At 40.2% G+C, this 27,761-nt stretch overlaps 1 protein-coding gene across 1 annotated transcript; it reads left to right on the top strand.

The window, feature by feature from the left end:
- Nucleotides 1–22,535: 22,535 nt before the first annotated feature.
- LOC133901530 (uncharacterized) lies at nucleotides 22,536–24,510 on the top strand. Its single transcript, XM_062342875.1, has 2 exons — nucleotides 22,536–22,773; nucleotides 24,149–24,510. The coding sequence occupies exons 1-2, from the start codon at nucleotides 22,536–22,538 to the stop codon at nucleotides 24,508–24,510; spliced, it is 600 nt and encodes a 199-aa protein (XP_062198859.1).
- The last annotated feature ends 3,251 nt before the right edge of the window (nucleotides 24,511–27,761 follow it).

The following is a 27,761-nucleotide window of genomic DNA, read 5'->3' on the forward strand; positions in this document are numbered from 1 at the left end:
TAAGAACATCAATTTATGAGAGAACCAAGAGCCGTTTTGGTGCAATAACTATCACCAACAACTAAATAGTTGTGTGTTTACCTAAGGATTTTGTTGCTAGTTACTTGAGCGGCACATGTTGTCTACTCTCAACTAACATATTCCATGCATATTTTATAGAATTTGTGAATTATCAATAATTTTTTCAACTAGAGGCCCAAGGGATCTACTAGAACCTTCACTTGTCTGCTATGCCACTCCATTTCCTAGTTTGGGTCTTTATAGATAGTCATCTTGTGGTAGCTTATATTATGTACGTTGAGAACTACAACGGCAATTCATATGATTATAAATTTTTGGAATGTAATAAATGCAGAAGACACAAAACAAAGAATAATGCTACGCAATGCTATCTTTTGAGATCTTCTTGCATCCAATACACAACACAAAAAAAGTAAAGTTAAGTAGATTGAAAACTACAATGTGCAATGTGTGCACTTTTAAATTCAAGACCTTTTTACATCCAGTAGACAACACAAAAAGGTTAAGATTTAACTGTACCAATAAAATATCCAAAATCAAAATGGATTGTAAATCCCATTTGTGTGAGATTGTTGCTCTTCCTTGTTCACACCATTGATCACTATGGCTACTAGCAACGTAGTAAACATTATGCTTTGAACGGTTTCTGGTATGTGACTTTTCCTTACCGAGTTTCTATAAATTAGTTGATAAACTCATTCTTGCGCTGAAGGACACTAAGTTGGCGTAGTGCTCCACCCGTTCTTGTGTTGCTTCCGTTTGCGGTGGTGAGGGCCACTATGCCTGGGCCTGCAAGCACCCCTGTAGTCCACAACCTTGTCCAACCCGGACCCTTTTATGGATCAGCATGTCCCACCAGAACAGCATGTTCATATGATAGTTTGACTGTGGGGGTGGGTAGGCATCAAAAGTTGTTTGGTATCAGAGCCTATTACAAGAGCCAATGGTAGGCACTATCTGGTCATATTGCATAGCTTGCTACAGGATATGACAGGTAGTTTTGTGCACCACCAGCGAATATAGCTATACCATGACCTTAATATTACCAAGGTACAAATTTGTTTTGTTGCAGTGATGTTATGTTAGTCTGTTATAGAGGAGCAAATGCTAATTCCGAAGGATTGGGCAAGATGTCACATATTCAAGGTTTTGTTTCTTCTCCCCCATGTTTGGATTATATTTTCACTAATTTTGTTTAGTAAGATTAGAGTTAGTGTTCTAATATCTTGTGCTCACATTAGTCCTAGTATGATGTTTTTAGCTTATGGGTTATTGAATAACAATGTAATCCTAGACAATAAAATTAATATTATTTCTATTTATTGTTGAATTCAGAATGGTGGTTTCCGTAAATATACATACTACTAATCAAGAGCATTTGGAACACAGGAACACCATATTTCTGACAAGAAAGAAACTTTTCTTTTTGAATTCTTTAAAGGAAAGCTGTTTGTTTTATCTTACACCTTTTTCCCCTTAATTTGTCTGGAAAAGTTACTTTTCTTCTTGAATTATACAATGGAAAGTTGTCTATTACAACTTATACCTTTTTTTTCTTAATTTAAGAAGTGGATTTTTCTTCTTGAATTCTGCAAAGAAAAGTTGTCTGTTTTGTCTAACACATTTCCCCCCTTAATTTGGGAATACTTTTCTTCTTGAATTTTGCAAAGGAAAGTTGTTTCTTTTAACTTACACTTTTTCCCCTTAATTTGGGATAGGAACTTTTCTTCTTGAATTCTGCAAAGGAAAGCTGTTTGTTTTAACTTACACCTTTTCCCCTTAATTTGGCCAGCAAAGTTACCATTCTTCTTGAATTATGCAATGGAAAGTTGTCTGTTATAACTTACACCTTTTTTCTCTTAATTTGGGAAGTGAACTTTTCTTCTTGAATTCTGCGAAGGAAAGCTGCTTGTTTTATCTTAACCTTTTTCCCCTTAATTTGGGCTAGGAAAGTTACTTTTCTTCTTGGATTCTTCAATGGGAAGTTGTTTCAAGACTACTCCCAATGGGGAGTTTCATAATGTTGTTTCCAGGAGTGGCACATCAACAAGATAGCAATAAATTGATGTTCAAACACTCTTCTCTAATGCATAGTTTCATTTTGTTGTTTCATATGCTCTTCATGCAAGACTCATTAGGTGTTGGACTTTGTGTCTAGGTGGTTTCATCTAGATGAAACTACTTTGATCTCTCTCTTCTTAATTAGCTTGCCACATCATCAAAAATACTAATATGACACCTCATTAAATGAAACGAAACTCCCATTGGGGGTAGTCTAACTTACAACTCCCCCCCCCCCCCTAGTTTGGGAACTGGACTTTTCTTCTTGAATTCTGCAAAGGAAAGTTGTTTGTTTTAACTTATACTTTTTTCCCTTAATATGGGAAAGGAGCTTTTCCTTTGAATTCTGCAAAGGAAAGCTATTTGTTTTAACTTACACCCTTTCCCCCTTAATTTGGCCAGGAAAGTTGTTTTTCTTCTTGAATTATGTAATGGAAAATTGTCATTATAACTTACACCTTTTTTCCTTAATTTGGGAAGTGAACCTTTCTTCTTGAATTCTGCAAAAAAAAAAAAAAAATTGTTTGTTTTATCTTACACCTTTTTTCCCTTGATTTGGGAACTGAACTTTTCTTCTTGAATTCTGCAAAGAAAAGTTGTTTGTTTTATCTCACACATTTTTCCCCTTAATTTGTGGAGCGTGGTACGAAAAGAAATGACACCTGCAAACAACTCATACACTTGTCCATAAACTGTGGTGAAAGGTAAGCATATAATAAATGCAATTGTTGAAACTATAGACCGGAAAGGAAGTAGAAGCATAACCAAAAGAGAAAGAAACAAAAAAAGCAACCATACCATCTTCCAAAGATAAGGTAGCTTTCATTTGCAGAAATTAAGAGGAACTGAAACTTCCTGTAATTGTAACTGTCACTAAAAAGTTATGGGTGCTTTTCTTCGTAAACTAAGCAAAAGAAAGCACCATGCCAAACAAACAGCATGCTGTAGTACATAGCTCAAGAAATCCATGTGAACCTCCTTAAATTCAGAATGTATCAACTACCTCATGAAATCCTGAAACGTTTCAGCATATTTGTCATAACATACTGAAAACTGCAAAGAGTTTAGGGGCAATCATTCACATGTTGCAGCAAGCTAAAGATAAATCAAGCTCAATGCCTTCTACGTATATATTTTCCGAAAAGGGTCAGGCCAATCAAGCGTTGGAGCTTATAGTCTATAAATAGACCTGATCACTCTTAGAGTTCCTGCATAACAACAAGTCCTCAACTTCAAATCATACGAGTTGTGGATCACCTAGTACTTGATTTGGCACAAGCAGGTAAGGGCAAGAAGGTGGAGTCTTTGCCAGAAAAGAAAGATGTTTCCAACAAAGCCAGTGTGACCTTAAGGAGAGAAGCAGAGGAATCCAACTCTATGGTAAATGGCAGCAATAGAATGGGTGTTAATGTGTTATTTTTAAAGAATTTGTGTTCCTTTTTGTGTACGACGAGTGTTCAAACTAATAAGAAACTGGCGGTACTAGTATAAGTTCATCTGTTATCGTACCATCAACTTTTATACAAGAAGTTAACTACCTAGGTTCATACCATTCATAGACTGACCAGTGATTGTTAATTGGCAGATGTCCAGGATGGAAGGAATGGTGGGCCAAGAAGTGAGGCAATACATGTTACAAAAGAAAGTCACACTTGGCAGCCAGGTGAAAGCAACAATTAAGAAGGTCAGTTTCAATGGTTTATTCTCTGCGTCGTCTTAGTCATGCAGACTTCCTTGGTCCCTGGTATAATATACAACATTATATGTCAAGTGGCAAGTTATACCGCACTATATTTCCCACTATCTTGAGATATACCACTGCAGCTTCTGCGTAAAGACAAGCCAAAAAAGAAGAAGAATCGAACTATGATGCGCGAAATCTTAGGCGCTGTGCTCAAATTCCACAAGGATGACGACGTGGACCCTACAGCAGTAAGAGCTGCAGGAGGAGCTGCATAAAGGAGACGAAGATATCGAGCATGCATGCACCAGAAATCCGTTCCTGTCTTATATAGTTGTCTAAGTTAATAGTACTAGTACCTGTTGTTATGTTTAGGGTCACTCTCTGGTCATGTGGGTCCTGCTGTTTATGTTATACTCTCCTTGGTGCAAAGTGTGTGATAATATCCTAATAAAAGAAGGGCATATGATCCACCAAACTGTAAGGCTGTAACACCAAAAAAAATTAAAAATCTAGAATATATGAGCCAAAATATTATAATATGCAATTGTGGATTTTATCTGAACTATTTGGTAATTGTTTTGAATTTTTAAAAATATATAATGCATTCCATGTTTTCCAGCAGCATTCAAATAATTCTCAAAGAATCTATTACCATGGTAAAGTCTTGAAATAATTTACATAAGGTCCTACTGGCTTAAAGTATGATTAATTTTGTTAAGAATTTTTTAAACCAGTTTGATTACCGACCAAATTCAAATTAATGAATATCTGGATTAAATTTAATTGTAGGAATAAATTGAAATGTTTATATAAAAATCCGAATTGTGATATGATAATAATTGGAACACTTATGTGATAATCTAAAAATAGTGGGATCCGCTTGAAAGCCAATCCAATTCCTCAAAAGTAGGGTGTTTTCACTACAACACGGATGGTTTTTTTTTTTTTTTTTGGCACCGATATGTGCCCGCATATGACTAGCAAGTGCCCCTGAATTCAATTGAGGGGCACATAATATGTGCCGGTGAATATCGTGTAAGGGATTCTATACACGGCACATAGGAAACCACGACAAATATATATGCCAGCATCCTTCCGCAACCTTGGCACACATATGTGCCGCACTCCCTATGTTTAACTGGCACTTATATGTGCCATTCTAGATTCAATAACCTGGCACATACATGTGCCATTCTCCCTAGTGTGCCAATATCTTAGGATTTTATTCTCCAATTATGTTTTTTTCTTATGAATTATTGAATAACAAAGTAATTCTAGCCGAGATGTCAATCGAAGTAAAATCATCAGCTATGAAGATAGCATTTTACCGGACTGGAAGAACCAATGTGATTAATGCTATTTCTATTTATGTTTTAGTTCAAGCATGTTTTTGTCAAAATACAAATATTAAATTATTCTATCGTCCTTCATAGCATTTATCCCCATCTTGGATATATATATGCTCATTGGATCACGTCCACCTCTGCAATGCTTTGTCACATGGCATCATTTTCATTTACCATTTGCATCACCACAAACAGCTGGTAAACATTTATACAAATTGTGGCTGCAAGTAGACAAACTCATAAACCGTGGTGAAAGATAAGCATCTAATAAATATCGTTGTTTAAAGTGTGCAAAAGAAATGAAGTAAAATGTAGTAGCTAAAAAGTGGCATATGTAGCCTTGCATATAAAATAGCTGCTATTTACAAAAAGAAAGATACACCAGAAGACTAAGAAAACAAAGAGGAACAATATTAGTGTACTAGCATCATCTCTTCGAATGATAAGGCACCTGATATTTGCAGAAATTAAGGATAATGAAGAGAGGAATTGAGTAGCTGTAACTGCCATCTCATGAGAACATTATGTCCTGCCTTTTCCTTCATAAACTAAGGAAAAGAATGCTAGCAGAATACTAAACAAACAGGGCTGCCAAACAAACTGTATGCTAATATAGGATTGCCCAAGAAATCCATGTGAACCTTCTTAAATTCAGAAACCATTAACTGCCTCATGAAATTCTGAAATGTTTCAGCATATTACTGGAAAAATATTGAAACTGCAGAGCTTTGTAGCAGCCATTAACATGCTACTGCAAGCTAGAGATCAACGAGTTTCATGACTATTTTGTTACTTATATATATTTTTTTTAAAAGGGGTAAAGCTAATAAAGTTTTTGAAGCTTACGGCCTATAAATAGACATGATAATTCCTGGAGTTCCTACAAAACTACAAGTCCTCAACACTAGTCTTCGACCACACAGTACTTGATATGGCGCAAGGAGATAAGGGCACGAAGATGGTGCCTTTGCCAAAAAAGAAAGATGTCGCCAACACAACCCATACGACCATAAGGAGACAAGTAGAAGAATCCAAGTCTATGGTAAATGGAAGCACTACAATGGGTGTTAATGTGTTATGTTTACAGAAGTGGTTATTTTTTACATCCATTTTGAGTAAGAATAGCGTTGTTCCCACTAAATAAACATTGATTCATGTGCAATCTTACCACCATCAATTTGACGCAATCTAAGCAGTTGGATAGCTAGATTTATACAATCCATGCACTGATCTCAAAGACCATTTATTGTTAATTGACAGATGTCAAGGATCGAAGGCATGGAGGCCCAAGAACTGAGGGAGTACATGTTACAAAAGAAATGGACACTTCACCGCCAAATGAAAGCAACAATCAAGAAGGTCAGCTTGTCACAATCTATCCTCTGTTTCTTTCTTAACCATGCAACATTTTTTACTTCATGAGATATATGTCAAGTATAAGGTTATACCACACAGTATATCTTATTATCTTGTGATCTCCACTGCAGCTTCTTGAGAAAGACAAGCCGAAGAAGAAGAAGAGAGCCATGCTGTGCCCGATCTTGGGCGCTGTGCTCAAATATCACAAGGATGATGATATGGACCCTGCAGTTGCAGGAGCTGTTGGAGCAGCTGCATAAAGAGATGGCGAGATCGATTACGCATGCACCAGAAACTCGTTATAGTCTTAGGTCCCTTAGTACTGCTAGTACTTGACTGTCATGTCAAGCTATCTATCTTTAGTGTTTATTCTCTGGTCATCTGGGTCCAACTGTTTATGTTATACTTGTTGCAAAGCGTGATATTAATGAAAAAAGGGCATATTTTCTATTGAGACAATTGTTTTTGAAGGAAAATTTCTACCGAAGGAAAAATGTGAAGTCATCATAAAAAATATGCGAGGGGCTTAAAAAGGAAGCAATTAATGTATATAGGGACATTAGAATATGTTGTGCTGTATGGTTAATCGATTGGTGACTTACAAAATGCACTGACACATGTTCAAATAAATAATAAAGACATGGATAATAATGCACAGGACAAAATTCTTACTGTTGTACTCTGATATCCCTTCTTGTGCACAACAGCCCCTAATTCCGTTGTGATGCATTTGAAAAAAGCGCGCATGGTTCTAGAATAAAGTAGATGAACCTCGTGGAGAGAACCAAACTAATAACGATGAAGCAACTACAACAAGACAAAACGATCTTGCAAAGGTCACAGCAAATTCTATACGGTAAAATTGCTAAAACCCACCTGATTTTTTTAGGTTCATAAAAAAACACTATTAACACCTGCATCTGTTTAAATTCCTTGATGGCAATCCCCCCAACGGCTTTTGTGTTTGATGGTTAGCTTTTATTTCCCAGCTTCATGGAGACAAGTATGGGATATGTTGGGAAGCAATGGTGTGTTGTCGTGAGAAAAGGTGAGATGTTTTGACACTGAAGAAATAGTCATGGTAATTTCGCACGATCTGGGATTGCTTTGACACAAAGCTAAGTTGTGACCTTTTGTGGAGAAGGATAAAGTAGGTTAATAAGTTCTTGCGACCAAGAATGAAAAAATGAGAACCTGCCCACTAGCTCTTTCAGGTGAAAAGCCCAGAACGGTTTTTATTCAAGCAGTTTCTGGTAGTTTTTTTTAGTGGTTATCAAATAGATCCAAGCTGCTTATTCGGTAGTTGCGGGTAACTGTCTATTTTGGTTTGGGTTGATAGCCGAACACAATATAGCTATTTTGATCTGATTCTCAATTATGCGCCCAAACTTTTTACTGTAGATTGGATGATGTGAGGGTTGGTCCCAATCTTTTGATACGAACGGGTAACTATCGATTTATCGGTGAATGACGATGAAGATCTGGCTTCCAATCAGGTTGACCAAATCCAACTACAATAGGTCGTTCGAGTCGGGTCATCAATGTTGGCTTTGATAGACCGGCATTGATGAAGTATCAGTACCGGTTCATAACTTCCCGTGCTCAATCGATGATTGAGCCAGGTTGAACCGGTACTGATACTTCGACTCTTGGAAAAAATCGGTATTGATACTTTGGTGCCGGCTGGTAACCATGAGTAGGCACTAGTATTGACTATCAGTATATGCTGGTCTATTACTGTTGGTTCCTAATAGGCCGGCAATGATGTGGCATCACTGTCAGCTCGTAAGCCGTGCGAGAAGAATCAGCCATTGTGGCTTATGAACCGGTAGTGGTAAGTGTCATCACTGCCAGTCGATGGATTGAGCCGGTAATGATACCCTACTCCCTCATCACTGCCAGCTTAATCCACCAACCGACAGTGTTAGCATAACATCACTGATAGCTGGTTAAATGAGCTGGTAGTGATGCCCCTTCCCCACCTTATCCATACTCGAGTTAACAGACAGTTCAATCAGAACTTTCTCTCTCCCTCACAAACTCTCACATGGCAGCACCCACTTCATTCCTTCTCCCATTTGATTCCCCCATAACTCAAGCTCAATTTTTGTCAAGAAAAAGGTCAGATGAGCTCTCTCTAGCTATCCAAACAAAATCGTTTCTTTTCCTCTCAATTTGCTCATTTGTCTTTTCTTCATTTTTTGGACAAGTGAACCCTAGATTTTTACCAAATAGAAAGCAAGCTTCTAGGAGCCTCTTGAGCTCAAGTAAGTTGAAATCCCCAAGTTAAATCATATATTTAGCATTTTAACTCAAAATATTACCTTAAAAACCAAAGTTGATCTTATCTCTTATTTTGATTTTTAATGAATTAGAAAATTTTGCCATGATATTTAGGTATGTAGCAAGATCCAATTGTATTTTTGATATTTTATTTAATTAGCAAGCTCCAATATAGGAACTTTATGTATAAGCGCATTTATTTTCTATGTTTTATTAATGAGTCATAGATAAGGGGTTGAATAATAAAAAAAATTTAGGGATGGCACCAACAAATACTCATCGGAAGCGGACGCGAAAGCATGCAAAAGGCAGCTCCTCCAACCCGGGCCAATTGTCGGTAAGAGATGATGAGGTAATTTATTTGTTAGTGGTCGCAAAATCTTCTAGATGTTATGAATTTGGATTTACAATAATGATATAATTGTAGCTGGATAGAAGATGGATGTACGATACGAGCCATGTGAGCGCAGAGTACTAGAACGTCATGGATTGTTTCTTGGTACAAGCCGCGGCGCACAAGATACAGTCTCAATACATGTGTTGTCCATGCGTCAATTGCAAGAATAATAAGTAGTTTTTTCACCACCCAGCAGATACATTCACACTTGATGCTAAGGGGCTTTATGCCTGGCTATACTCATTAGACTAAGCACGATGAAGCTGAGATCGTACAGGAAAGGCAATACATTGGCAGAGAAGACGAAGAATTGTGCATTGATATGCCGACTGACGAATACACCGATATGCTACCTGCCTAAGATACATTTGTCGATGATGATATAGAGGAGATATTGGCCGATGTGGACTCCGATGCCGACACCGATGATCTAGAGCAGATGTTGCACGATAGGGAAGGGAACTTCACCAATAAAAGAGGGTTTTAAAACTTCCAGCATATGGTAGAGGACTCTAAAACACCGTCACTACTATAGAACAATACATCACTGCTGGCTCCAAAACCCCCTTCACTGCTAGTTTTGGAGCCGGTATTGGGTAACAGGCAGTGATAGTCGGGGACTATCACTACCGACTCCGTGGATCGGTAGTGAAAGTGGTTATCACTGCCAGCTGAAGGATTCGGCCGGCTGTGATTCCTTAGGTATCACTGCCGGTTGGTGGTTTCAGCCGGCAGTGTTGTGCCTCCCCCCTTCTACTCCGGCCCTGTCCTCCCTTTCTCTTCTCCATCTCTCCATCTCCCTCCCACTCAATACATGCATACAATGAAACATATGTAATGTAAATCAATAATAAAGGTACCTTCATTAATACATAGTAATTCATGTCACACATATATACATAATAGTTCTCACATATAATATTGTAAATGAGTACGTTACGACCACATTTAACAAAACAAGTCACATCTTACATAGCAAAATAGGCATAATAAAGGTACTGATAGTTGACACATTGATCTTACAAGTAACATAATCTTACATAGCAAAATAATGATGATTACAACCAAAACTAGGATTATGACATCTTTACACATGAAATCACACTTCTTATTTTTGAAGTTAGCCAATTTTATCTCGGCTTGGATAACTTGAGTGTTGTATGCCGCATCAACTTCATGTTTGGACTTGTATCCTTTGTAACATGCTCCTTTGAATCCATTAGCTTGTGCGTGGTATTCCTCCCAAATGGAGAATACTCCACTTTGCAAACAATGATGAACAACATACCATGTCATAGCAGTCCTAAATTTCAGAGAATATGCAAAAATGATATACAACAAACCACACTAACACCAAAGAATGTTCTTGCAAAAAACTATTAGGCACAATGGCTCTAGCAAATGGTCTTATTAGGATTTTAGTACTGATTACCAAGCATTCTTCTCAAGAAAACTCTTGAGGTCAACCTCAGATAGGGCATCCAACTCGTCTTGAGAGAAGCTGCTCTCTGAACTAGTAGGACTGGCATATAAATGTTGACTTGAGAAAAATGCTTGCTCTCTGAACAGGTAATCAGTACTGAAGTCCTAGAAGTAATAAAGAAATACGGCCTTAAGCCATATCATCATTGCCACTATTTTATTGTATTTCAAAAGAAGAAAAGCAATAGACAAAAACAAAAAATAGTCACTAGCAACATATGCAACCACCATCCAACAAAGAGTCTATTATTTGATTGGTTCGCATCAGATTATGGAGATAATTATATACGACTACAAGCTTGATTGGGATACTAAAAAGACGTGCAAGGTGCATGTGTAATAACCATCCTAGTTGAGCTTTGCAGTCATATGTATGGTAAATAGTTCTCCAATTTCATCATTTGCAAAAACTAAAACAAGTAAGAATATAGTGCAGTTTTCAATGGCTGAGTTTTGAATGAACTTAAAAAACATGTCAGCTAGTTGATTGAAGTTCCCTTCATGTCATGTCCTATGCAATTGCATAACTTGGGATAAACAACAATATAAGCAAGTAATCCCATATTTACTTTCTCATTACTGAAAGGATCATATAGCTCTTTTTGACTAAGAACATTGATGCATCCTTTACATTAACAAGCAGGACTTAGTTTGATAGAGCGTTAAAATAAATATGGGGGAAATTGAAAAGGAGACTAAACATTGTAATAGTCTTACACTCAAGTTCACCACTTATGAAGAAACAGGGGAGCATTGGAATAGGACACATGCATCTATTCAGTTGAAATTGGACTGGTTTTACAAATTATGGTTTTACCTACTTCTTAAATTACTATAGAATCTAACTTGGAGTGCAAATAGTTGTCCATCAGACCAATACGCACAATGAACATCATGAAGATGTCACACTCGGTTTTAACGAACAAAACCAGATACGGCTTATGTGTGCCCAGGATGTTCAACACACATAAGGACGTCACAGGTGAAGTAACAAAAGCAATACTTTTATTAAATAAATGTTAACTATTACAAAAATTGATATATATTGTCTTATATGTAGATATCTGCAGTGGAACAGAAGCACTGGTGCCCAAAAACCATGTAGGCAACCAACCGGGAGACACACACCTAGAATGTCACAACCTCAGCTTGATAATCTTCAACATCTTCAGTCACTGAGCAGCACCACACATGTCGCCTAGCATAGGGAAAATAGCAAGTGTGAGCACATGACGCGTTCAGCAAGTGTGAGCATATGACGCGTTCAGCAAGTGTGGGAAAGATAATGACATGTAGGCTTACAACAAAAATAGACTAACACGTGGTATATTTGCGTAAATGCAAGTAATGAAAAGATATTTGGACTCGAAAAGCATTAAACAATTATTAAGTGAATGTAACCCATACAGTCTAACACCCAGCATACAAGGCTCCCTACCTTGCATATCATAACTGTCTAGTACTCCCTGCTCTATAACCAAAATCACAACTAAACCCATAACCACAACCCACTAATCATGTGAGGATCCCAGTCTCCCATTACCGTAGGCACGACTGTTATAACAGTTTTACACTCTATAGAGGTTGTCCAACTTTTTGCCATGAGTTGTGATTTCCATGTTGCCGTGTTCGTGAAACACTTAACACACGCTAGTGGTGTGTTGCCAGGAGAATCACTACGAAGCATGGTCCATCAATTAGGTCATGGTACTCCAACAAATACCAGCCAGGTGTCTAATCAATATGCTAAGCCTTATCCATATCGGCTTCGTGTTTGAACTGTATTTCTTAGGTTGTCGCTCCATGAACCGGTCCTTATATGTGACACATGGGCACAGACTATCTAATAGGGAAATAACCAACAAAACCTAACATCTCTTCTTGGAACCTATCCACAAGACCACCACATGAACCACCATAATCAAACTAACAGGGAAATAACCAACAAATTTCATGGAACGTATCCACAAGCCCATCACATAAACCACCATAATCAAACCAACTCTTTGCCCATGTCCTAGGGTTCATGTTATTAACAAGTTCATCATCACCATTGCATATATCCACTAAACATGTATATGATACTTCCCAACATCCCAAAAGCATGGCTAAGCAATTCTACCCAAGAGACTCATATCAACTACAACATAGGCTTCAAGGAATGTAAAGGAAGAACTAGGTAAACCCTAACATAGGTGACTACCCATCAAGTTGATAGACATTGCATGCAAATTTGTAAAACAAAACATTTAAAACATAGGTTCAAGATGATCAAGGACACTTTCCTTTTACCCAATGCTGCACAATGTTGTCAAAATCTTGGTCTTGAAATCCCTCAAACTGATCCAGAGCGTTATCGACTAATCGCGTATTCTATCGGCAAACAAAACAACATCGAATAAACACCAAATAAACTCCAAGAGAAATAGAACGATAAACTGGGATCTTGGATTGTGCTGGACAAGGGGAATAGAGTTGACTGGACTTCTTTCGAAGAAAGATGAAAGATCTAGGGTTTAGGTTTCACATCAAATGATAGAAAATTACCTGATTAATTGACATCAAGGACTTACAAAGTTAGTATATTATTTTAATATCATAAACTCATGTTTGTGACACAATGACATGTAGATCAGACTTATATGTCAATGTGACAACCATAAATTTACTAATCAAAATAATCTCTTCATGTTACAGGGACTTAAATGTTAATGAGGGAAAACTACTACAAATATAGGAGAATTGATACTTCAAATTGGCATGGTTGGATAGATCATGATTTAGAAAAAATTGAGCGCAAGAATCACTCCAATCGGAGCTAAAACGAAGAAGTTATGACTAAAACAATTTTAGGGATTAAACCTGAAAAAGAAAAGGATTAATTTTGAATAAAATAGAAAGTTTAGGGGCCTTTTTGTAAAAATAGAGGGAGCTATTTGAAATTATGGAAAATTTTAGGGACTGATCTGTAAAAAGGACAAGGTCTTTTTGTGAAAACAAGAAAGTTTAGGGCCCTATTTGCAAAATTGCAAATTACTGGAATTCCTTGAATTATTTTGCTACTGGAAATTGAGAATTATTGAGTGGGTTGCTGACTGGCTAGATTTGGTGACGTGGTTAGCTGACAGGGATGACATATGAGCGGATTTGTTGATGTGGCACAAGATGTGGCAGAGTGACATGGCAAAGCTGTGATGACTGGGTTATGTGGACACATGGCAAGCTCTGATTGGCTGGCGAATGGGTAAGGTTCAAATCTAATCCGAGCCTTTGATTTTGAATCGGATGGCTGAGGGAGAGGGTCGGTGGCCTGACGGTATCAAAGGGTGGCGACAGGCATGGTGCGGTGGCGGACTAGCTGGAGTTAGCCGAAGACCTCGTTGTCAGCTTCGAGTATCACCAGCGAGCGGCGGAAAGGCAAGAGAGGGAGTCGGCGAATCCATTTGAAGGCTCACCTCGAGCGGAGTGGCACTGGAAGGTGGTCAGCAACGGAAGGGGTGGCGAAGTAGCTCAGGAGCTTGACGGGGAGAGGTCTTCAAGGGTCGGGAAGCGAAGATGGGAGTGGCAACAGCTTCATCGGTCAATGATGGAGCTATTGGGCAGCTCGGATGGCGCAAGGCGGCACTAGAGCGGCTTGGCGGCGAGATCGTCCAGCAGCGGCAACAATGGCGGCGACGGAGCTTCGGATCTCAGTGAGAGGGCTCGGAACTCGACGACTTTGGGATGAGATGAGAACGGAAGGGGGCTGGGACCTATATAGGCGGGTCGAGGAACTTCGGGGTGCGTCGAGACTCTAGGGCGGTGGTGGGACTTTGTCTCGGACACGATGGTGATGACGGTGGGAGAAGACAGGCACGAGCGCGGGGGTGAAAATGGAAAGAGGTCAGGGCATCTTGGGCGTGGCAGGTTGAGTGAGGCGCCGCAGCAGACTGGCGGAGGAGCTAGGTCGGGTCTTGGCCCATGCGGGAAGGGAAGGGGAGGAGGGGAGGGAAGGTAGGGCAGGCCGGGCCGGCTAGCTGGGTGGGCCGAAAACGAGAGAGAAGGGGCGGCTCGGGCCAAGAAAAGAAAAGAGGGGATGGGCTGGGCTTAGGGAAATAAAATAGGATTTTGTTTTTGGAATTTCAGAAAAGGAGAAGCAAATACAATTCTAATAAATATCAAATAAAAATACCAAATAAAGCCTAAAAATTCTAGAAAATTTCAACAAGCTTTTGAAATCATTTAGAAGCCAAATAAAAATATTTTAAGCTTGTGAAAACATTTTTATATTTTGGAAATTAGATTTAACAAATGAATTCTAATAAACTCCAAAAGAGCTCAAATAAAATCCAAGGAAAATCCAAAGAAAACCTATATGCCTATTATTTAGCATGAATGCATCAAACAATTAATAACCTTAACTCAAATTTGAATTTGACTATAGAAATTAGTATTTTTCCTATTCCCATTATTTGATCTATCAACTAATATTGGAAAATTTAAAAAAAATTGAGAAATCTGAAAATTAGGGTGTGACAGAAGACTTCTAGCACCCAACAGGCAAGAAAATACAATTGACTTCATGAATTTGATGTGTTGTTAAAGATGACTTTATCTTCCTATCTATGGCAAACATCCATCAAACATGGATAAGTGCACAAAAGCATTCATTCAGGAAATCTGTACAAGCAACGGCATGCGGTCTACATCAGTATGAGGTCGCAGGAAACTGATGAAAAAGAAGAGGAGAGGAAAGGAGAGGAGAAGAGAGGAGAGGAGGAGGATGGCGGGAGATGTCATCACTAACCTTGGGACTGGAGAAGGAGAGGACGGCAGCGCTCCGAGACGGGGAGGCCAGGGCTCCAGGATGGGGATGACAGCGTTGGGGCTCCAAACGGGGATGGTGGCGTCGGTGAGGGTACGAGGAAGGGAACAAATTTTCTAAGTCTTAGAGGGCGCGAGGCGTCGAGCAGTATTATAGGGGGAGGACTTTCACTGCCGGCTGAAGAAGTCCACCGGCAGTGGAAGGTGATCTTCACTGCCGGCTCAATAGGAAAACCGGCAATGAAAGGGGTTTCACTACCGGCCCAAAGTCCACCAGCAATAAAAGTGGTTTCACTGCTAGTCGAATATGTGCACTGGCAGTGAAACCCCTTTCACTCTAGTGCGGGGGCAAAAAAATTTGATTTGGCTGCGCTCACGTTGAGACTTGAACCCACGACCTGCTCCAAGTAAAACCGAACAAACCGCTATGCTCCTCGAATGTTTTTGATTGATTTTTTTACTATCTGTATTTATTAATATTATGTTAACCTAAAATACTAATATATTTATTTAAATTACAAGGCAGTGCTAGGCCGACGCATAATCTGCCGAGGTAGCTCTGTTAGCTCAACGTAGAAGAAGGTGGGGAAGAGGAGGACATCATTGCCAGCTCATATAATTCACCAGCAGTGATGTACATATATCACCGCCGGCCAGTGGATTAAACCAGTAGTGATGAGGGTGTTGGGTATCACTGCCGGCTCAATCCATCAGCCGGTAGTGATCACCCTTATCACTGCCGGTTCATAAGCCACAATGGCTGATTCTTTCCGAGTGGCTTATGAACCGGCAATGATGCTCCATCACTATCGGCCCATGAGGAACCGCCAGTGATAGGCTGACATATAAGCCCAGTTCTGTAGTAGTGCGTTGTTCCAGGCTACAAGAAGGAGCACATAAAGTTGCGTACCGTGCTTTCACTGCTACAATTGAAAGCAAGCAACAGGTGGTCTGATACAAGCTTCACAGGGTTGTTGCTGTTCTTGCAGAAATTGCTTCCAAAGTGAAATTTGCTATTAGAAAACATGTACCAGGCCAAGCAGGTTGCGCTCCCATTGTGGTTAGAAGTGCAGAAAATACGTGTATGTCCAAATGATTGCATGTTGTATCATGGAGAGCATGCAGACTTGGAAGTGTGTCTCATATGTGGTGCATCACGATACAAGTGTGACCATGATGATATCGATGGTGACAGAAAGAATAAAAGGCCTCCCATCAAGGTGATGTGGTATTTTCCAATAGTCCCCATTTGGAGCGTTTATTCACGAATAAAAGGCATGCCAAAATGATGCGGTGGCACATCGAGGAGCTCAAGGATAATGGAATGTTGAGACACTCCACTGATTATACGCAGTGGAGATACATCGATAGGAAATAGAAGGAGCCCTTTGCAGAAGAGGTGAGGAATATAATATTTGGGTTGAGTATGGATGGGATGAATTCATTCGGCAACATGAGAAGTAGTCATAGCACTTGGCCTGTGATTCTATGTATCTACAACCTTCCTCCTTGGTTATGTATGAAGCAGAAGTATATTATGATGTTAGTGCCGACACTAGGGCCGAGGCAACCTGGCAATGATATCGATGTTTACCTAAAACCATTAATGGAAGATCTTGTAATACTGTGGAACGATGGTGTGCAGGTATGGGATGCATACAAATGAGAGAACTTCACCCTACGTGCAACGCTGTTTGTAGCAATCCAGGATTGGCTAGCTCTTGGAAACCTATCGGGCCAGACTGTCAAAGGCTATTGTGTATGTGTGTATTGTTTGGATGAAACAGAGAGCTTGTGACTAAAGAATAGCTGAAAAATGGTGTATCTAGGGCATCATAAATTTCTTCGCAAGGATCACCCATACTGCAGCAACAGAAGAGCTTTTGATGGGAAAGTTGAGACTCGATCACCTCCTAAGCAACGCACAGGAAGACAGGTATATGAGATGGTAAATGGACTTAGGGTTATCCTTGGTAAGGGATGCGGGAGTACACCAATTCCAAAATCTAATCTTAGAGTTTCTAAGTTCAAAAAGAAATCTGTTTTTATGACTTAGCTTATTGGCTGGATTTAGTGGTTCGACATGCAATCGATGTCATGCACATTGAGAAGAACATATGTGATAGCTTGATTGGTACGCTACTAGGCATACCTGGCAAAACAAAGGATACACTCCAAGCACTGAAGGACCTGAAATGTTTGAAACTTAGATAGGATCTACATGTAATGCCCTAATTTTCAAATTTGCAAGTTTCTAAAATTTGCTAGATTTTAATTTGAGTTTGAATTAAATAGCCTAGGTTTAAAATCTAATTTATAAAATTAAATTCCAATTGAACATAGGCTACATTTGATTTATATGCATTCATGCTGAGTATAGACACGTAGGGTTTTATTTAGAGTTTATTTGGCTTTGTTTGAGTTGATTTTGCTTTGAATTCGAATTTCAAATGAATTTAGAAAAGGAAATGAAATAGAAAAAGAATTAAACTCTTCGCAGGCTGCTTCCTCTCCCTTTCATCCCGCCCAGCCAGCCGGCCCAGCCTACCCTGCTCTCTCCCGCTCTCGTCCTGTTTTCTGCACCCAGCCCAGCTCACCTCTGTGCCAGACCACGCATGACCACCAATCGCCTCCCTCTCCAAAACGCGCTCGCGCCCAACCCGCCTTTGCCTGAGCCACTGACATTTGGGTCCCACCTGTCGGAGCTGTCTTCTACCTCGAGTCAAACTCTGGCACCTTCATGAGATCACCACCACATCGAATCCACACCTAACCCAAACCATGGATCATCTAGAAGCTTGCCTCATCAAATCCCCGTTATCTCTTGCCGCCTTATCTCCAAGAGAACTACATTTAAATGAAGAGTTCTAGTCGGATTTGTGTCCACCACCACCAGCCGAGTCCGATTCAATCTCCTTCGCCACCAGGGAGTCCTAACCCTGCCCGACTCATTTTGGCCGCCTATATATCTAGCTTGAGAAAACTAAGGCTCCTAGTTCTTTTCCCCAAGCCAATTCGTTGAGATCTGAGCTAACTCACCAAGATCGATCTCACCATCACCATACTTGCTGCCACCCCGATTGAGCTCGACATCCCGTTGCTTCGGAGCCTCTCGCCGCCGTCCGAGACCACCAGAAGGATCGCCTGCCTCCACTAAAGCTCGTTTTTTCCTCACCGTCGCCATTTGAAAAACGGAGCACTGTCGTCGATGAAGATCTGATCCACTCCATCACCTCTCCTGTTGCTGACCACCTTCCTATGCCTCATCGTGCTCAGTAAACATCCAAATCGATTCGTTGTTAGCTTTTGGTCATGTATCGCCACTCGTCGTTGCCGCTAGCAAGTTAGAGCATTGTTCCAGCGACCATCCTGCGAGTGCGCCGCCATAGTCCCCTCGGCACTGATGTGCCTCACCTCCTCGGTCGGCCGATCCATCCCAAACCGTCCGATCTAAAGCCGACCACACAGATTAGATATCAACTTACCCCTTCGTCGGCCAATCAGAGCATGCCATGTGTCTCCTCTTTAACCCAGTTAGCAGGTCAACCTAGTCAGCCACCACGCCAGCGCCACTTCACCTATTTTGCCGATGTGCCAACTCAGTCATACCCAGTCAGCACCTAAGTATTAAAAGATGATTTTTCAGTATAAAAATAATTCCAAAATAATTCTGTTAATTGGTAATTTTGCAAATAAACCCATAAACTTTCCTATTTTCATATGAAAGCACCTACCTTTTTACATTTAACTCCCTAAACTTTTCTATATTTACAAATATGTCCCTCTATTTTTAGAAAAAGGTCTCGAAACTTTCTGTTTATTTCAAATTAAGCTCTTAGCATAATTTTGTCGTCTTAGCTCTGTTTTATGTGATTCTTACGTTGTTGGATTCATTTTTCAAAGCTCTATCTTTTTAGATAGGTTTAGTCTTGTTGTTCTTCTGTTTTGTTTACTGTTCTTAGTATGTTTGTTTGTGTGCTTTGTTGGTAATTGTGCAATTAGACAACAATGCCTCGGATCAGTTTGAGGAACGTCAAGACCAAGAGCTAGAGTACATTGAGCAGTAGGAAGGAGAAGGCAAATGTCCTTGATCATGTTGAACCTATGTTTTAAATGTTTAGTTTTACAAATTTACATGTAATGTCTATCGACTTGATGGGTAATCACCTATGTTAGGGTTTACCTAGTTCTTCTTTTACATTTCTTGAAGCCTAAGTGGTAGTTGATATGAGTCTCTTGTGTAGAATTGCTTAGGCATGCTTTTGGGATGTTGGGAGGTGTCATATACATGTTTAGTGGACATATGCAATAGTGATGATGAACTTGTTTTAGTAACATGGAACCCTAGGACTTGGGTAAGGAGTTGGTTTGATAATGGTGGTTCATGTGGTGGGCTTGTGGATACGTTCCAAGGAAAGGTGTTAGGTTTTGTTGGTTATTTCCCTGTTGGATAGTCTTTGCGCAAGTGTCACATATAAGAACTGGTTTGTGGAGTGACAACCCAAGAAATACCGTACCAAACACGAGGCCGATATAGGTAAGGCTTAGCATATCAATTGAACACCTGGCTGGCATTCGTTGGAGTACTATGACCTAATTTATGGATAATGCTTCATAGTGATCTCCTGGCGACACACCACTAGCGTGTGTTAAGTGTTTGTGCAACACGGCAATATGGATATTACGACTCCCGGCTAAAATTTGGACAACCTCTGCTAAGAGTAAAACTATTCTAACAGTCGTGCTCACGGTTATGGGAGACTTGGATCCCCACATGATTAGTTGGTCATGGTAATGGTTTGGCTATAGGTTGGTGATATGGGTGATGGTTGGATGGTTATGGTTTGTGAGGTGGTTAGCCTTGGGTAATGTCTAGTTGTTGGGTTATTGGGTTATATTCACTTAATAACTGCTTAATGCATTTGAATTACATTACATTTTCTTTACTCGCATTTATGCAAATATACCATGTGTTAGCGTATTCTTGTTGTAAGCCTACATATTATTATCTTTCCCATACTTGTTGAGTACTCCATGTGCTTACCCTTGCTATCTCCCACAATACATATATTGCTCAGTGGAAGACTTTGAAGATTTTCAAGACAACGACTTGGTGCACTAGGAGCATGCCTTCCGATCGGTGCCTGTTGAGTTGCTCGGTCGCCAATGCTTTTGTTCCACTGCCGTCATTTAGTTGCTGTTGTTTAGCTAATAGGTTGTTTAAGTGAAGTCTTTTAATGTAAGAGTTGAATAGTTGTAAGTTAAAAGTATTGCTTTTGTTATTTCACCTGTGATGTCCTTATGTGTATTGAGCTTTTTGGGCACACATAAGCCGCACATGGCTTTGTCCGTTAAAATCTGGTGTGACAGAGATGGTATCAGATCCATACTGACCGTAGGACCGCAAGCCTAGTTAGAGTGGTCATTCTAAGATTTTCCCTAGTTCGTCTAAACCCATAGAAGCTTTTCCTTAGTTCTCATACTTGTCTCTTAGTATCTTTAAGGTTAGTTCTTATATCCTATCTTCTCCTTTATAGATGGTTCGCCAGTTGCTCACCGCTCGCGAGTCAACTGGAGGACGTCCACCCATTCTTCAACGTGTTCCAAGTGAAGAAGAGATTGATGATCCCACTTTCCACAACCTAGATCCGGTTTCCGATGTCTACGAGAGTGACGGTCTTCCTCCCCTACTGTGGGTAATACTTTCTAGACTTGGACATACGCAGAAGCTGATCTACAGGGGAATTAAGAAGCAATACTCCGGATATGTGAAATAGAAGGTAGAAGTCACCATCTATGCCTACGAGCGAAGTGAAGATGAAGGAATGAATGTTCATCAAGTTGTGGGCGTGGGCATTCACTCAGCAATGACCCCAAGAGCAACCTTCACTACTGGTGTTCGTGATGCAACACGTCAAGCCATATCTCGTGTTCAAGACCAATACAATAGCAAGATGGTCGACTCTCCTTATGCACATTGACCCCGAAGAACTCGTGGGAGTGATGAACTGTTCGTGAAGTGCCCTTTCGGAGAATGCCCCAAGCTACATGAACAAGTTGCGCTCACTATGGCCTTGGAAGATGAACTGGACTGCGCCCTATGGGAGTTGGGAGATGTTTGTCAATTCCTCACCTTCGTCTCTTCACTTCTCAAGGATGAGCATGATGCCAACCAAGGAGAACCTGCAGAAGGTGAAGAAGAAGCTATGTCTATCCACTCACCCCCACGCAAGAGGATCTGCCTCAGTGCTCCTGCCATAGAAGAAGAATGATCGGTTGATTCTTCCCCCTCAGGATCCTGAACTAGAGTGGAGTCCCAGTAGTAGAGTCTTTAGTACATCATTTTAGTTTCGCTAGAGTCGAGCGTCTATATAATCGTTGAAGATAATAATGATAGTGTGAGAATTGTTATGGTGCTAATTATGTGATTTGGATATTTTGTTGGCGTGTCGCTATGTGCTGTGGAATGCTTTGGCACCTTGTCCACAGTCGCATCTTTAATATCTATGATATAATATAGTTGGGTTTTTCCTTAGTTAAATCCTTTTTCAGTCTTGCTTATCTACTCCTGTCCCTCTTTCTAACCCTAATTAGATGGTTAACACAAGAAGGAGCACCAATACCAACGAGGAGGACAACAACAACTAGAATCCACCCCCGCCTCCTCCAGTGACCTTGGAACAACATATGGCTATGCAAACTCAGATCTTACAAGTTTTAGCTCAAATTATAGTGCAGATGCAGCAACAACAGTCAAATCATGTTCTTCAACCTCATCAATTTTCAAAACTTGGAGAATTCAAGAGAACTCAGCCCCCACTCTTTAGTCATACATTGGAGCCTATGGATGCAGATGATTGGTTGAAAGATATAGAAAGGAAGCTACAAGTTGCATAGTGCAATGACAGAAAGATGGTACTCTATGCTTCGCACCAACTCATTGGTCAAGCTTTGGACTAGTGGGAAGCATATTGCACTGCAAATGACAACACAACAGCTATCACGTGGACGGAGTTCAAATCTAGTTTCCGCACTCATCATGTGTCATAGGATGAAACTTAGAATAAGGGGTGTAGACTTTCTAGCAGATCTTGTAGTCATGGAATCTAATGGCATAGATGTTATCCTCAAAATGGAATGGTTATCCAATATTGATGGAGTAATTGAGTGGGCCAGAAGAGCAGTCCACCTGACCAGTGGAGATGGAACTAAAGTTGAATTCGTAGCTACTACCCCAGCAGCGGAGGATTGTTCTCTCAATTTACTTGAAGAAAATTCCATTGATCAGATAAGAGTGGTTCGTGCATTTCCTGATGTTTTCTCTGATGAATTGCCAGGTATGCCACCAGATCGAGAAATTGAGTTTGTCATTGAATTGGTACCCGGTACGGCTCCTATAGCTAAAAGGCCATATAGAATGTCTGTTAATGACCCAGCTGAGTTAAAGAAGCAAATCTAGAACAATTAGGTAAAGGTTTTATTAGACCAAGTACGTCATCTTGGGGAGCCCCAGTTCTTTTCGTGGATAAGAAGGATAGTACTCGAAGAATGTGTGTAGACTACAGAGCGCTCAATGATGTGACTATTACGAACAAGTACCCGTTACCCCGGATCGAGGATTTGTTTGATCAGATGAGAGGAGCCTTAGTGTTCTCCAAGATTGATCTAAGATCTGGATATTATCAGTTGAAGATTCGATCATCAAATGTACCCAAGACCGCCTTCAGTACTCTATATGGACTATACGAGTATACTGTTATATCTTTTGGATTGACCAATGCCCTAGCCTATTTCATGAATCTCATGAATAAGGGTATTTATGGATTATCTGGACAAGTTTGTTGTGGTGTTCATTGATGATATTCTAATTTTCTCTAGGAGTGAAGAAGAACATGAAGGACATTTGAGAATTGTGCTACAGACACTCAAAGAGCATCAGCTGTTTGCCAAGCTTAGCAAGTGTGATTTTTGGTTAGATCAAGTCGCTTTTCTCGGCCATATCATAACAGTTGGAGGTGTAGCAGTAGATCCAAGCTAAGTGAAGGATGTGTTGAATTGGTTACCGCCTACCAATGTGTCAAAGATACAAAGTTTCCTCGATTTAGTAGGATATTATCGCCGCTTCATAGAAGGATTCTCTAAGATAGCTTAACCTCTTACCTCTTTGCTACAGAAACATGTGGTTTATAAATGGAGCCCAGCTTGTCAAGCAAAATTTGAAGAATTGAAGAGGAGATTGACTACAGCCCTAGTGCTAGTTCTACCAGACATCAGCAAGAACTTTGATATCTACTGTGATTCTTCGTGACAAGGACTTAGTTGTATTCTTATGCAAGAAGGTCAAGTCATAGCTTATGCATCAAGGCAGTTAATGAAGCATGAGGAGCATTACCCTACGCATGACCTGGAATTAGCAGCAGTGGTTCATGCACTGAAAATTTGGAGACACTATCTCATTGGAAAATGGTGTGTGATATACACAGATCACGAGAGTTTGAAATATATATTCACCCAACAGGGTTTAAACCTTCATCAACTGATGGCTAGAGTTAATCAAGGACTATGATGTTGGAATCCATTATCACCCAGGAAAGGCTAATGTGGTAGCGGATGCTTTGAGTCAAAATAGTTATTGTAACACGATGATGGTTCAAGATAGTCAACCCGAGTTATGGAAAGAGTTTGAGAACCTTAACCTTAGTTTTGCGGCAGATGTAGAAGCAACTACCATGGAAGTTGATTGCACATTAGAGAAAGATATTCATAAAGGTCAACTTGAAGATGAAATGATCAAGGAAATAAGACAGCTTATTAAGGATGATAAAGCACCAGGCTTCACAAAAGACAATCAAGGTATTGCGTGGTTCAGAAAGAGAATCTGTGTACCTAATCAGAAGGCCGTTAAAGAGTTAATTTCAAGGGAAGCCCATGATCCAGCAAATTCCATTCACCCTGAAAGCACGCAGATGTATCAAGATCTCAAGGATTGTTATTGGAAGTATGGAATCAAAAGAGATGTTGCAGAATACATAGCCCTATGTGTTACTTGCCAAAAGGTCAAAGCAGAACATTAGAGACCAGCAGGATTGCTATAGCCCTTGAAAGCACCTGAGTGGAAATGAGAGGAAATCAGTATGGATTTCATTATCGGATTACCCTGTACACAAGGAGGATATGATTCTATATGGGTTATATTTGATCATTTGACAAAAATCACTCATTTTATCCCGATTAAGACTACATATAGTGGAGCCAGACTAGCAACGATATATATGTCAAGAATAGTGTGTTTGCACAGAGTACCGAAGAATATTGTTTCGGATAGAGGAACTCAGTTTACTTCCATGTTTTGGCAGAACCTACACGAGTCTATGGACATGAAGTTGAATTTTAGTTCTGCGTATCATCCTCAAATAGATGGTCAGACTGAGAGAGTAAATCAGATTTTTGATGATATGTTAAGAGCTTGTGCTCTGAAGTATAGTAAAAGTTGGGATAAGAGTCTCATATGCAGAGTTCTCATAAAACAACAGCTATCAGGCAAGTCTCCAAATGTCTTTATTTGAAGCCCTATATGGAAGAAAGTGTAGAACACTGTTGTTTTGTAATGAGACAGGAGAAAGTCAAGTTTTTTGTCCAGAAGTTCTACGAGAAGCAAAAAAGCAAGTTTAGATAATTTGAGAGAATCTAAAGATTGCACAATCAAGGCAGAAAAGTTATGCTGATATCAGACATCGAGAATTTGGTTTTGAAATTGGAGATTTTTTCTATCTCAAGGTTTCGCCAGCAAGAGGTCTTCGTAGATTTAAGGTCAAAGGGAAGTTATCATTAAGATTCTTTGGACCTTTCAAGACACTGGATAAAAGAGGAGAAGTAGCTTATCATTTGGAGTTACCACCTCAGCTAGCAGATGTGCATGATGTCTTTCATGTGTCTCGGTTAAAGAAGTGTCTTCGAGTGCCCAAAGAATAGTTGCCAATGGAAGAGTTAGATGTTCAAGAAGATCTCTCCTATACAGAGTATCCAGTGAAGATCATTGAAAGATCAGAAAGGGTTACCAGAACCAAAGTGATACCAATATACAAAGTGCAGTGGAGTCACCACTCAGAGGATGAAGCAACATGGGAAAGAGAAGGAGATCTGAAGTCAGAGTTTCCTCATCTTTTCTCCAATCTGTCTGAATCTCGAGGACAAGATTCATTCCAAGGGGGGTAGGTTTGTAACACCCTAATTTTCAAATTTCTAGTTTCTAAAATTGGCTAGATTTTAATTTTATTTTGAATTAAATAGCCTAGGTTTAAAATCTAATTTATAAAATTAAATTCCAAATGAACATAGGCTATATTTGATTAATATGCATTCATGCTGAGTATAGGCATGTATGGTTTTATTTAGAGTTTATTTGGCTTTGTTTGAGTTGATTTTGCTTTGAATTTGAATTTCAAATGAATTTAGAAAAGGAAATGAAACAGAAAAAGAATAAAACACTTCCTGGGCCACTTCCTCTCCCTTTAGGCCCACCCAGCCCGGCCCAGCCTGCCCTGGTCTCTCCCGCTCTCGACCTATTTTTTACACCTGACCTAGCTCGCCTCTACGGCAGCCCACACATAGCCGCCCGTCGCCTCCCTCTCTAGAACATGCCCGCGCCCAACCCACATTCGCCTAAGCCACTAACATGTGGGTCCCACCTATCAGAGCCATCTCCTACCTCGATTCGGACTCCAGCACCTTCACGAGACTGCCGCGTTGAATCACGCCTAACTCAATCTGAGGATCATCTAGAAGCTTGCTATTTCAAATTAAGTTATTTTCTTTTTCAGATTAAACCCCAAACTTGTTTTAGCGTAACTTTGTTGTCCTAGCTCCGATTTAAGTGATTCTTGCGACATTGGATTCAGTTTTAAAAGCTCTATCTTTTTAGATAGGTTTTGTCTAGTTGTTCTTTGGTTTTTTGTACTGTTCTTAGTATGTTTGTGAGCTTTGCCGGTAATCGTGCGATTAGACAACAATGCCCCGGTTGAGTTTGAGGAACGTCAAGACCAAGAGCTAGAGTACACTGAGCAGCAGCAAGGAGATGGCAGGTGTCCTTGATAATCTTGAACCTATGTTTTCAATGTTTTGTTTTATAAATTTGCAATGTTTGTCGAATTGATGGATAGTCACCTATGTTAGGGTTTACCTAGTTCTTCCTTTACATTCCTTGAAGCCTAAGTGGTAGTTGATATGAGTCTCTTGGGTAGATTTGCTTAGCCATGCTTTTGGGATGTTGGAAGTGTCATATACATGTTTAGTGGATATATGCAACGGTGATGATGAACTTGTTAGTAACATGGAACCCTAGGACTTGGGCAAGGAGTTGGTTTTGTAATGGTGGTTCATTTGGTGGGCTTGTGGATACATTCTGTCACATCCTGAAACCTGTAATTGCTTGTTTAATTGCTTGTTTCGGTATTTTTGGAGCACAATAGCACCTCAATTTGGATTAATGAAGTGAGCAGGAAGAAAATTGGAGAGGGAATTGAATTTGAAGCAAAGTCGGACTTTTTCTCTAACTTGTGGGGCCCACATGAGGGGAAATATCTCTCTCTCTCCTCCCTCACTCCCCACGTGCTCCTCTCTCTCTCCAACCAGCCACACCACAGAGGAGCCCCCACTCTCACTCTCCCACCTCTCTCTCTCTAGCTCTCCCTTTTCCACTTAGTTCTCGCCACTACAAGCAAAGCTGAGGTGCGTATGTGGTACCCATGCGACCACACGCTTGAGATCTACTCATCCGTCCAATTCGTTTTCGTTTTCCCGAAGGATTCAAGCTGGTTTTGATCATTTTAGGTGTTCTAGGTTGAAACACTTGGAGCACAGGAGTTCTTCTTCGCCCCGAGCGTTTTGCTTCTTCCCGAAGGTCGCAAATTGGGACAAAAGCATCCTTGGTGAGTCTCCTAGGCTTCCCATGGCATGAACATGCATTTGGATGGTCGATTTGGGTTTTGGATCGCTTTTTGAGAAATCAAGCGTTCTTGAGGTTTAGAAGAAAAGAGAGGATTCTAGATGAGATTTGATTTAGGAATTAAGTTACTAGGTGGTTAAGTGAGTTCTAGACTCTTTAAACTCTCCCAAACGTATCCCCCTTTGGGTTGGAGAAAATCGCAAATCGATTTGGCAAAGTTTTGCCCCAAATAGGGAAGTTCTGAAAAGTCCAGAACCTCCAGACAATTTTTCGGAGGTTTCGCAGTGCGGAGTATCCGCAAAAATGTGGGGATAGTCCAAGAAAATGTAGAGGCTCCACATAAAAGTGCGGAGGGTCCGCAGTTACTATGCATCAGGCGCG

This window comes from Phragmites australis, chromosome 20 (assembly GCF_958298935.1).
Source record: "Phragmites australis chromosome 20, lpPhrAust1.1, whole genome shotgun sequence".
Classification (NCBI taxonomy): Eukaryota; Viridiplantae; Streptophyta; class Magnoliopsida; order Poales; family Poaceae; genus Phragmites; species Phragmites australis.

Coding starts and splice junctions, on each gene's coding strand:
- LOC133901530 (XM_062342875.1), top strand. CDS start 22,536: ATGGAATCTAATGGCATAGATGTTATCCTCAAAATGGAATGGTTATCC. Junction 22,774..24,148: donor TTTCTCTGATGAATTGCCAG/GTATGCCACCAG, acceptor GTTTTGCGGCAG/ATGTAGAAGCAACTACCATG.